The sequence below is a fragment of the Nilaparvata lugens genome, chromosome X, assembly GCF_014356525.2.
Source record: "Nilaparvata lugens isolate BPH chromosome X, ASM1435652v1, whole genome shotgun sequence".
Classification (NCBI taxonomy): domain Eukaryota; kingdom Metazoa; phylum Arthropoda; class Insecta; order Hemiptera; family Delphacidae; genus Nilaparvata; species Nilaparvata lugens.
Genome location: NC_052518.1, coordinates 6,105,292 through 6,117,374, shown reverse-complemented (window position 1 = coordinate 6,117,374; position 12,083 = coordinate 6,105,292). Strand labels below are relative to the sequence as shown.

General features: G+C 34.5%; 1 protein-coding gene across 1 annotated transcript in view; it reads right to left on the bottom strand.

Annotated features, from left to right (window-relative positions):
- Nucleotides 1-215: 215 nt before the first annotated feature.
- The window catches only part of LOC120354373 (coiled-coil domain-containing protein 1-like), a 36,683-nt gene continuing 24,815 nt past the window's right edge, over nucleotides 216-12,083 (bottom strand). The window contains exons 4-10 of the mRNA XM_039441429.1: nucleotides 11,374-11,556; nucleotides 9,993-10,175; nucleotides 7,919-8,074; nucleotides 6,223-6,600; nucleotides 4,136-4,358; nucleotides 1,523-1,642; nucleotides 216-785 (exon numbers count right to left, since the gene is read on the bottom strand). Of these exons, the coding sequence (XP_039297363.1) occupies nucleotides 784-785; nucleotides 1,523-1,642; nucleotides 4,136-4,358; nucleotides 6,223-6,600; nucleotides 7,919-8,074; nucleotides 9,993-10,175; nucleotides 11,374-11,556 (1,245 nt within the window). The 3' untranslated portion in view covers nucleotides 216-783. The remainder of the gene's footprint in view (nucleotides 786-1,522; nucleotides 1,643-4,135; nucleotides 4,359-6,222; nucleotides 6,601-7,918; nucleotides 8,075-9,992; nucleotides 10,176-11,373; nucleotides 11,557-12,083) is intronic.

Here is a 12,083-nt window from a genome sequence, read left to right as displayed (position 1 = left end):
TTTCAGCCATGATTAGATGATGTCACTAGAACCAACGAGAGAAGCGTAAGAGGTCATCATCAATCAGCATTTTATCACCGTTAAACTCTATAAATGTTTGTGCAATCGGGTCCTTATTATTATAGTTTGAACTATCAGTTTCATTCAGTCTGAAAAATCTTGAGTACCTCAGATACGAGTCTTAAAAAATATAAACGAAAAAATGTAAAAAAGTAAAATGTAATTACACATTAACTATTTATCTTATACTACTTATAAATTTTTTCTCAATAATATAATTACTTACAACACCACCAGCCAGTTGCTTTTATGAAACATTTCATAAGTTTTCAAACAAAAGCACAATACTCTTTACAAATTCTTCTTTCTTTTCCTATAAAAAATTTATAACTATTCAAACAATTACACAAGCAACAAATAAAGCAATCAAATAAAGCATAATATAACATATTCCCTCGTCTTTCATCTACATAAAATCGTTTAAATTTTCAGGCACTATTAATAAACTAGCAAAAATGAACAATCAACCATTAAATAGATTTTACAAACACGATTTTCATCAAGTTACATAAATCTTCAGGTATCGTGTAACATATATTTGAAATCAAATCAAAATTATTTTGAAATCAATACGATAAATTTAACAATTAAGACAAACATTATTTGTCGTCCGATTAATATTAAAACTCAGTAGTCATGAATGCTCGCTTGCCATTGGTCGAGATGATTCTTTCTATTCCTCAACGCGAACACACATACAACAGGAGATGGCTGGGGGTCCTCTCCTGGAAATATTTGTAAAAGACCTCAAATTATGTGCGATTCTACGCAATTTCTACTTAAAATACTAAAATCTCAAAAAACATTACCAGTTAAGTAGGCTACACATTATTTAGAATTTCCTTTGAAAATATCATAGACCTACGGTATTTTAGATCAAATAAAAAAATATATGTAGAATGGTATGAAAAATAATTTCATTAGTTAGTACGACTTCTCAATATTTTAGATAGCATAATCATTATTTTTATAGCATAATAATTTGATATAATATTTTGGCCCTAAGTAGGCCTACTCCAAGTCAATATTAATACAAATAGGCTTCAAACCTATTAACATTATAGTCTTAGTTATAGAATAGAATAGAATATTTTCTCTATTCAACACAGCAAAAACTAAAACATCACTAAAATCTAACATTAATACACATTATAATCTACAAACTAAGCATATACTAGAATCAATGTGAAAGCAATGAAATACAATATCAATATAACATAGTCAACACAATGTATCATTTATTACATGATAAAGTGATTGATTTTGAGTTGATTTAATTTAACATGATATTTACTTTAGTGCAATAAACTCAAATATATACCTACTAATAATATTTGGATAATTTCATTCAATAGGTCTACTATTTATCTGATTATACATAAAACATGAAGTAAGTTTATTATTAATAAGGAAATTATTCATATGTAAATTCGATATAAATAAACACAATTTGTGTACTCACACCATAGGTGGGGCTTTTCAAACAATATCCCATAATTGCTTAGTTTCTCTTGCTCAGATTCTCCACATGCTGTCGCAAGTATTTTTATGCAGTCATTGTGTCCCTCCTGAAGAGCGATCGCTGAAAAAAGTATTAAAAAAAATTATTTTCGAACAAATAATATATTAATACTTGAATTATAATATTTTGCTGGCATTAGAAAAGTGTCCAATTTTCCTTTTTGAAATGGAAATATTTTTATTCAACTATAAATACAAGTACAGTACATTTAGAGCTTGTCACAATGCATTATTACATCAATTTATTATAATTATAATCAAAGAAATTGCATACATATTTGAATAATCACAATAAAAAGCTTGGCTGCAATTTCAGGGTTTTTCTCGTTAGTGAACCATCCTATATAATAATTTCCAGAATTTTTTAGCTGAATAATTATCTTATAAGCATAAATTGGGTGGAATAAAAATGATCAGTGCAGCTGTATTGGTGCCGAATACGAATAGATTCACACATGGAAGCTATTCAGAACATTGTAAAATTCCAATTCAGTGTAAGAAGATACATGAGAGTTATTCTGTTCATTGGAGGTATCTGGTCATTCATATTCCGATCATTGCCTATGTTATCTTGAAGGCCCCAATTATACGGGCGTTTCAGAAGCGCTGACTATTTTTTACTTTTCCTACAGTTACCTTGAAAAGTGGCCATTGCTGCACTGATTACAGAACGCAAAGAATCACTTTTCCGCTCTAGTGCGGGAAAATTTTTTTCTGCACTCCAGATTTGCAACATGGCAACGCAAAATACTTAGTAGGTTATATGGAGCAACAGTGCAGCAAAATCAAAATGAAGTTGGTAACAGTGACTGGGCTGCTATAGTGAGCAGAGGTACAACGAAGCACAACGAGCAAATTATTAAGTATATATTATAACAAAGGACAACGAGGACTTTAGGATTTTAGGATTAAGGTTTTTATCAATAATAAAATTACACAGAAAAACATTTGATGCATTTCAGGCAATTTTACCCATAATTACCCACTTCTCATATTCAATGGTAACTGTAGGAAAAACTTTATGTGAAATACGTGCTGCAACTTAATGAAAGTTCCTCTGCTGCACTCAAGAAACCATTCCGCCCTCACCTACGGCTCGGGCGTAAACGTTTCTTTCGGTGCAGCAAACTGTCACTTTGCGCACTAGTTGCACAAATAACTATTCCTTGCCCTACTACCATAGGTAAGGAAAGTATTGCTTTCCAAAAAAATTAAGGTACCCCAATTTCAAGTTTTCTATAAGTTTCAAGGTCCCCTGAGTCCAAAAACATGATTTTTGGGTGTTGGTCTGTGTGTGTGTTTGTGTGTGTGTGTGTGTGTGTGTGTGGTGTGTGTGTGTGTGTGTGTGTGTGTGTGTGTGTGTGTGTGTATGTCTGTGAACACGATAACTCCATTCCTAATTAACCGATTGACTTGAAATTTTAAACTTAAGGTCCTTATACCATGAGGACCCGACAATAAGAAATTCAATGAAATTCAATTCAAGATGGCGGAAAAAATGGCGGATAATTACTAAAAAAACATGTTTTTCACGTTTTTCTCGAAAACGGCTCTAACGATTTTCTTCAAATTCATACCCCGTATAGTTATTTATCAGCTCTATAAACTGGCATGAGTCTCATTCCTGAGAAAATTGCAGGAGCTCCGTAATGTTCTTGAAAAAAAATGGCGGATAATTACTAAAAACCCATGTTTTTCACGGTTTTCTCAAAAACGGCTCTAACGATTTTCTTCAAATTTATACCATGGATAGCTATTTATAATCCCTATCAACTGACATGAGTCTCATTTCTGGTAAAATTGCAGGAGCTCCGAAATATTCTTGAAAAAAAATGGCGGATAATTACTAAAAAACCATGTTTTTCATGATTTTCTCAAAAATAAGTTGAACGATTTTTTTGAAATTCATACCCCGTATAGTTATTTATCAGCTCTATCAACTGGCATGAGTCTCCTTTCTGGGAAACTAATGGGGGGTCCACCCCATCCTTGAGAAATGAACTTACTAACCTACTTCTCGTGCATGATGTAGGTAGGTAGCGCAGTTCATAAAAAGAACACAAGTCGAGATATTTCATCTGTAGAACAGCCTTTTTTGACGACTTTAAAAAAATGACTAAAGAAAATCATCGAATTTCACAATTTACACAAAGGAAAAAGTACTCTGAAAACAATTATATACACACATAAACAGAAGTCTGATCGTAGTTTCAAATATGAGCAAGGAAAGTTGTGTGAGTGTACCACACCAGAATTTCATATATGTAATACTAACTATTCATTCTTTATTGTTTAAAATAATCATTTATATTTTATTGGCCAAGAAAATATATTTTTCAATTAATGAATCATACATTTTTTCATAATTGAGCAAATTAATAAATTGTATACCTACATTGTTGAAATACGTTCTGGAAACGTTGCGGAGCTGAAAAGGATAGCAATATCTGCTTTGCCGAATTTGAGTTTAGAATAAAAGTCGATGTGCCTGTAGATTTAAGAGATCAATAATTATGGTGAAAACAGGGAACCATGAAAAGGTATGTGGACTCACCCAAAGGAGTAGCTGCTTGGCGACTGATGACCCTCGGGTGAGCGCCGTGTTCCAGGAGTATTTGAATGATTTCACTGTGGCCTTTCCAGGCAGCCATGTGGAGAGCAGTTCGCCCTCCAATATCTCGAGCATTGACATCAACATTTCTTCCTTTCTTCAACAATCTAAGTGCCAATGTCTCATGTCCCAGCCAAGCGCTGATGTGCAGTGCTGTAGTAGTATTCTGTTGGAAAACATAACTGGTTAGAACCACTTCACATGGGCTACTTTTTAAATTAATAAAACAATATAAAAATCTTAAAGCGCCCTTTATTTTTTAAAAACTTTGAAATATTTCAACAACTAGTTTCGGTGATCACACTATGGACGATGGACCATGGACGATGGTGTGATCACTGAAACTAGTTGTTGAAATATTTCAAAGTTTTTAAAAAAATAAAGGGTGCTTCAAGATTTTTATATTCTTTTATTAATTTGGAATTACTTAGTGATAGATCATATTGAGATATTTGTATGTTATTATAGGTTTTGTTAATAGCCAGACTGAGTGAGTTGGTAGCTGTCCAGTCTTCTTTACCAATATTTGCATTATCTATTAAACTTTGAACTAAATTTCAACATTTATTATTCACCTGCACTGCTGTATCATCTGCATACATGTATATCTTTATCTTTTTTCCTTAGGGCTACTTTTGAATATAAATCTGAGTACCCTTTTAAAATTATTTCGTCATGACATGTTTCGACTACTAATGCCATTATCAAGACTTGATAATGGCTACTAATGCCTTTATCAAGACTAGATAATGGCTACTAATGCCATTATCAAGACTTGATAATGGCTACTAATGCCTTTATCAAGACTAGATAATGGCTACTAATGCCTTTATCAAGACTAGATAATGGCTACTAATGCCTTTATCAAGACTAGATAAGGCTACTAATGCCTTTATCAAGACTAGATAATGGCTACTAATGCCTTTATCAAGACTAGATAATGGCTACTAATGCCTTTATCAAGACTAGATAATGGCTACTAATGCCTTTATCAAGACTAGATAATGGCTACTAATGCCTTTATCAAGACTAGATAATGGCTACTAATGCCTTTATCAAGACTAGATAATGGCTACTAATGCCTTTATCAAGACTAGATAATGGCTACTAATGCCTTTATCAAGACTAGATAATGGCTACTAATGCCTTTATCAAGACTAGATAATGGCTACTAATGCATTTATCAAGACTAGATAATGGCTACTAATGCCTTTATCAAGACTTGATAATGGCTACTAATGCCTTTATCAAGACTAGATAATGGCTACTAATGCCTTTATCAAGACTAGATAATGGCTACTAATGCCTTTATCAAGACTTGATAATGGCTACTAATGCCTTTATCAAGACTAGATAATGGCTACTAATGCCTTTATCAAGACTTGATAATGGCTACTAATGCCTTTATCAAGACTAGATAATGGCTACTAATGCCTTATCAAGACTTGATAATGGCTACTAATGCCTTCATCAAGACTTGATATGGCTACTAATGCCTTTATCAAGACTAGATAATGGCTACTAATGCCTTTATCAAGACTAGATAATGGCTACTAATGCCTTTATCAAGACTTGATAATGGCTACTAATGCCTTCATCAAGACTTGATAATGGCTACTAATGCCTTTATCAAGACTACTTGATAATGACATTAGTAGCCGAAACATGTCGTGACGAAATAATTTTAAAAGGGTACTCAGATTTATATTTTTATCTATATGTATATCTTTACTCTATCTTCTCCTATAGCTAAGGGTGAGTCATTAACATACATCAAGTGCCTGAGTTTAATAAATACTTTGTATCTTTTTTAGAGAAAGAAATTCATAAGTAACTGTAAACTTTGGAAGATCTGAATTTCAAGTATTTGAACTGGAACTTCAAGCAATTCGACTGAGTATGATATATGTGTTTTTATTTCATTCAAGCAATTCAGTTAATTACAATTAAATCACATACACACAAAAACAAACGCAATTCTACTCACATGCAGACCAGTACCCAAACAAAAAGTAAATCCATATAGTTACCTTCGCAATACCGTTAAATATAGAACGGTATAGCATTAAGCTTCTAATATCATTTCCCAGCAAATACGTAAATCGATGGATTATGTTTTTGACATCATCTTTGACATCATAATCATCATCATCTTCATCTTCTTCATCGTCTTCTTCTTCATCATCTTCTTCATCGTCATCATCATCATCATCATCATCATCATCTTCATCATCAACATCCTCAAGATCGTCCTCATCTTCACTTTCGCTGACATTAATGTCTTCCTCTTCATAATGTTCCTCATCTGTATCTTCTTGTTGAACCTCCTCAAGTCTTCTTGAATCTTCGAGTCTTTGGAGTGCTATAGATACCTGCAATGTGATCTCTGCATGAGCTGTACCTTCTTCCTGAAAATAGAACAAAATTGGCTCGGTTCAGAATTTTATTAAATGTAGTTGCATGTAATAAAGTAACAGGGTGAATACTCAAGGATGGATTTATTTATTATTTATTTATACATTGATACAAACAATATCATTCTCAACTATGAATGATTGGGAAAGGTGCAACAAGCTTAAAGCTCAAAACTGTTCCTTCCCCAAATTTGGATAGAAATTGTCCAAAAATAGATTATGTTTACACTTTATGATTTTTGTGCAATTTTGAATCCAAAATATTCATAAACTGGGAATTTAGAAAAGTTGAAAACCAAATTGAATAAGAATACTCAACTAGAGCATCACTGATAACTGAAAAATATGTAAATAATTGAAAATTTTAAAACTTGTATTAAAAAAACGAATATTAGTTTGATGAATCTCAGTGGTAGTGCATCGGCACCGACAGCATTACTCTTAGGCTCAACTCACACTTACGCGACTCAGGTCGACAAGAGACTCGACTCTAGTCGGGAGCATAATGTTTCTAAATGGTGACACTCAGACCAGTCGATTCTAGTCTCCGCGACGTCGCCCATTTGAAAACACATGCTCTCGACTAGAGTCGAGTCTCTTCTCGACCTGAGTCGCGTAAGTGTGAGTTGAGCCTGAGTTTTAGTTTATTTTCAAGTTTTAAAATTTTCAATAATTTATACAGTATTTTTCAATTATCAGTGATGCTCTAGTTAAGTTTGCAGAATACTCATCAACTGTTTGTAGTTTTATGTTGGCGTGATGACGTCACAGCGCCCTCGTTTATCATTACTCTTACAAGATAAACACGACCCGGACAGCTGATGAGCATTCTACCTTCCATCTATTTACCTTGATGATGTAGTCTTATAAAATGTTTCTAAAACGTGGACTATTTTACTACTAAATGATGTACCAGGACTATTAGCTTTAGATAACATTGCAAATTGGAACATAAATGCCCTATACCATGGGAATTCTTCTTGTGCTGTTTTTTCTTCAAGGTAATACCAACATCACGGACGAAAACTATTACAGAGTTAACTGTATGAATTAACAGAGTTAACTGTATGAGTTAACAGAGTTAACTGTATGAGTTGACTTTGAAAATTGAAACACAAACGCCCTGTGCCATGGGATTTTTTCTTGTCCTATTTTTTCTCTAAGGTAATACCAACATCATGGACGAAAACTATTGTACTACGTCTAGCTATTGATTAAAATCATCTGTCCAGTGACTTTTGTGCCACGATGTATTACTTTTTTGTGTTATTATATGAGGCAATAAATTTGATTTGGTATTTTGATTACTAACGTTCTCGCCGCGGGTCATGATGTGCTCGTTCTCGGGTTGCAAGTCAGGATGCGCGTCATCGTTCTGAATATTGTCATCGGTGTGAATAGAGTCCCTTTTGTTATTAATAGTGTCCCCTTCACCAGAGGCAACCAACAACTCATCACCAACTGGATCCTGCAATCCAAACATCAAACAAATCTATAATATTGTAAAGAAACGATTTGGCTTATTGTAAAGAACGTGTAGTGGTTTACACAATACACTAAATGACGCAACATCACGTCTCAACAACTGGACTGATTAACTTGAAATTTTGCATACAGATTCTTAATTTACCGAGGATGGTTATAGGCTTATTTTGAATTATTCAAGATTCCAGTGCGTCAAGTTTTCAGTAAATAAACCTTCAAGGATTACTGAGATACACGTGATCTACACCTGATCCAATTGTCAGGTTTGGCAAAGGCCTAATATGGAGGAAAAACGTGATTTCCGCTGCAGACAGTACTTTTCTCTCTTTTTCCAATGACGCTCCAGCCGTGGAAAATTAACTTACAGCATCCAACTAGATATCATTTTGAAGCTTTGAGAATATTCTACACCACAGTCTCAGTAATAGTAGGTTTTCATAGATTGTCAACTTAAATAGTCAAAGATTAACATCAATCTCTTATATATAGCGATCGGTTTACCAGTTATTCCTTTAAATTATTTACAAATATTTGACGATCTTCTAATCCATGAGAATTATCCATATGTACGTGAAGTCATCTATAGATATGTAAGTCATATAGAACTAAATAGTTACAGATAGCAACATATTAAGATAGTTAATTGATAAAACTAATACCATAGAACCCTTCTGTTTTTAAAACTTTTTTATATAAAATAAAAAATAAAGTCACTATCTATAACTAAGTAATTCTATATGACTATACAAATAGATGGATAATCATATTTAGAAGACCCTTTTCTTTTAAAAGTTTTAAAAACAATAGGGTTGTATAGAGTTATTTTCCATTTTACAACACATCAAGTAGCCCTATTCAAATACGTTATTAGAAAATTCAGATAGTTATAGATAAATCACATAATTATGTACTTCTCTGCGGAAAAGGGTTGGTGAATTCACATAGTTATAGATGGATTCGAACCCACGAACCAGGCGGTGCTAGCAGACGGAAGTCTATAACGCTCCTTTCTACTAGACCAACCTGGCCGGCATTTACTTGATGCAACCAGTGACTATAGAAGGTACATTCTACACTCACTGGATGCAAAATCTATGAAGACGAACGAACAAAGCAGCATATGGACGGACGAATAATCCCTCCCCAGATGATCCAATGTTGCGCACAGACATCTGTCTGTCTCCATATGTCTGCATTTAGGATTTCTTGGATCAAATCATGAAGACTGTACATTGGGTTGTGAAATGTGATCCGGTAGTAAAAAAAGCCATGATAAACAGACAGACTTTATGTAGAACAGAACTTTCATGCTGTGGGGTAAGAGATTACATTGTCACCGCAAGTTGCTATGAATGGCCATGAAACAAAGTATTGCAAACAAAGAAATACTACTTGTGCGCACTTTTTATCAACTGGTCATGATGTGTCCATTTGCAGCTGCGAAGCCAACATGCAAGAATCTAGCACAGAGCTAGTGATCCGGCCAGCCCATGCCACGTGAAAGCTGTTCAGTAAATTATTGACCCAACTATATTTGCTTTGTTTTTGAAGAACCAATAAATATTTTTGAATTGAATTGAATGTAGTTCAGCAAATAATTATGGAGTGGCTTCATGTTATGGAACGGACGTTGACAAGGAATGAGGAAGCAGTGAAGCAACACCCCGTGAAGATTCAATTTTTGACAATTCTTAGCAGCATTTGAAAACCTAAAGCATTGAGAGGAACATCTGAACGCAGGTTATCAATCATACACAATGTTTGTGAATACAAAGACATTAATATCTCTTTTTCATACAAAGCATTGGCACATACAGTTGAATCACATACTCACACACAAACACACCAACTCATACTCACATGCAGATCACTACCCAAACAAACAGTGAATCCATAGTCACCTTAATATCTACAAGTAAATCAATTTCTTCATTTCGCAGATTATCAAACTCATCGTCTTCATTGGCATCGAGATCAGCTTCATCGTCTGCATCCCTTTCCTCCTCAACATCATGATCATCGTCATCATCATCTTCTTGATGATCATCATCTTCTTGATTATCTTCGGACGATATTTCTCCATTCTGAAAATAAAACAAAATTAGTTCAGTTCAGAATTGAACTTGATGTAATAAAATATCGAGGTAAATACTCAAGGATGGATTGTAGAATATTCATTAACTGTCTGTAGTTTTAGTTGGCGTGATGACGTTACAGTGCCCTTGTTTATCATTATTTTTATGGCTACATACATGGTTCAGACTACATAGCATAAATCACATAATTATGTACTTCTCTGCGGAAAAGGGTTGGTGAATTCACATAGTTATAGATGGATTCGAACCCACGAACCAGGCGGTGCTAGCAGACGGAAGTCTATAACGCTCCTTTCTACTAGACCAACCTGGCCGGCATTTACTTGATGCAACCAGTGACTATAGAAGGTACATTCTACACTCACTGGATGCAAAATCTATGAAGACGAACGAACAAAGCAGCATACGGACGGACGAATAATCCCTCCCCAGATGATCCAATGTTGCGCACAGACATCTGTCTGTCTGCATATGTCTGCATTTAGGATTTCTTGGATCAAATCATGAAGACTGTACATTGGGTTGTGAAATGTGATCCGGTAGTAAAAAAAGCCATGATAAACGGACAGACTTTATGTAGAACAGAACTTTCATGCTGTGGGGTAAGAGATTACATTGTCACCGCAAGTTGCTATGAATGGCCATGAAACAAAGTATTGCAAACAAAGAAATACTACTTGTGCGCACTTTTTATCAACTGGTCATGATGTGTCCATTTGCAGCTGCGAAGCCAACATGCAAGAATCTAGCACAGAGCTAGTGATCCGGCCAGCCCATGCCACGTGAAAGCTGTTCAGTAAATTATTGACCCAACTATATTTGCTTTGTTTTTGAAGAACCAATAAATATTTTTGAATTGAATTGAATGTAGTTCAGCAAATAATTATGGAGTGGCTTCATGTTATGGAACGGACGTTGACAAGGAATGAGGAAGCAGTGAAGCAACACCCCGTGAAGATTCAATTTTTGACAATTCTTAGCAGCATTTGAAAACCTAAAGCATTGAGAGGAACATCTGAACGCAGGTTATCAATCATACACAATGTTTGTGAATACAAAGACATTAATATCTCTTTTTCATACAAAGCATTGGCACATACAGTTGAATCACATACTCACACACAAACACACCAACTCATACTCACATGCAGATCACTACCCAAACAAACAGTGAATCCATAGTCACCTTAATATCTACAAGTAAATCAATTTCTTCATTTCGCAGATTATCAAACTCATCGTCTTCATTGGCATCGAGATCAGCTTCATCGTCTGCATCCCTTTCCTCCTCAACATCATGATCATCGTCATCATCATCTTCTTGATGATCATCATCTTCTTGATTATCTTCGGACGATATTTCTCCATTCTGAAAATAAAACAAAATTAGTTCAGTTCAGAATTGAACTTGATGTAGTCGGATGTAATAAAATATCGAGGTAAATACTCAAGGATGGATTGTAGAATATTCATTAACTGTCTGTAGTTTTAGTTGGCGTGATGACGTTACAGTGCCCTTGTTTATCATTATTTTTATGGCTACATACATGGTTCAGACTACATAGCATGAGCCACATGACCCGAACAGCTGATGAGTATTCTACCTGAGTATTAATTTTCAAGAGGACTCAGAATTATGCCCAAGATGGGCGGTTTTATTGCGTTTTCCTTGCGTTCCCCAGCGTTTTCTCACATTTTTCAAGAATAAATTGAGAGAAAATGTTCAAACTTCGTATAAAAGTTCATCTAGGGTCTAGAATTTTGTCATGAGAGAACTTCAAAATTACACCAATCATACGCCCAATATAGGCGCTTTTACAGCGTTTTCCAAGCGTTCCCCAGCGTTTTGTAGTGGGTCTCTTTTCTCAAGTTTTTCATTGAGTTTTCAAAGCATTT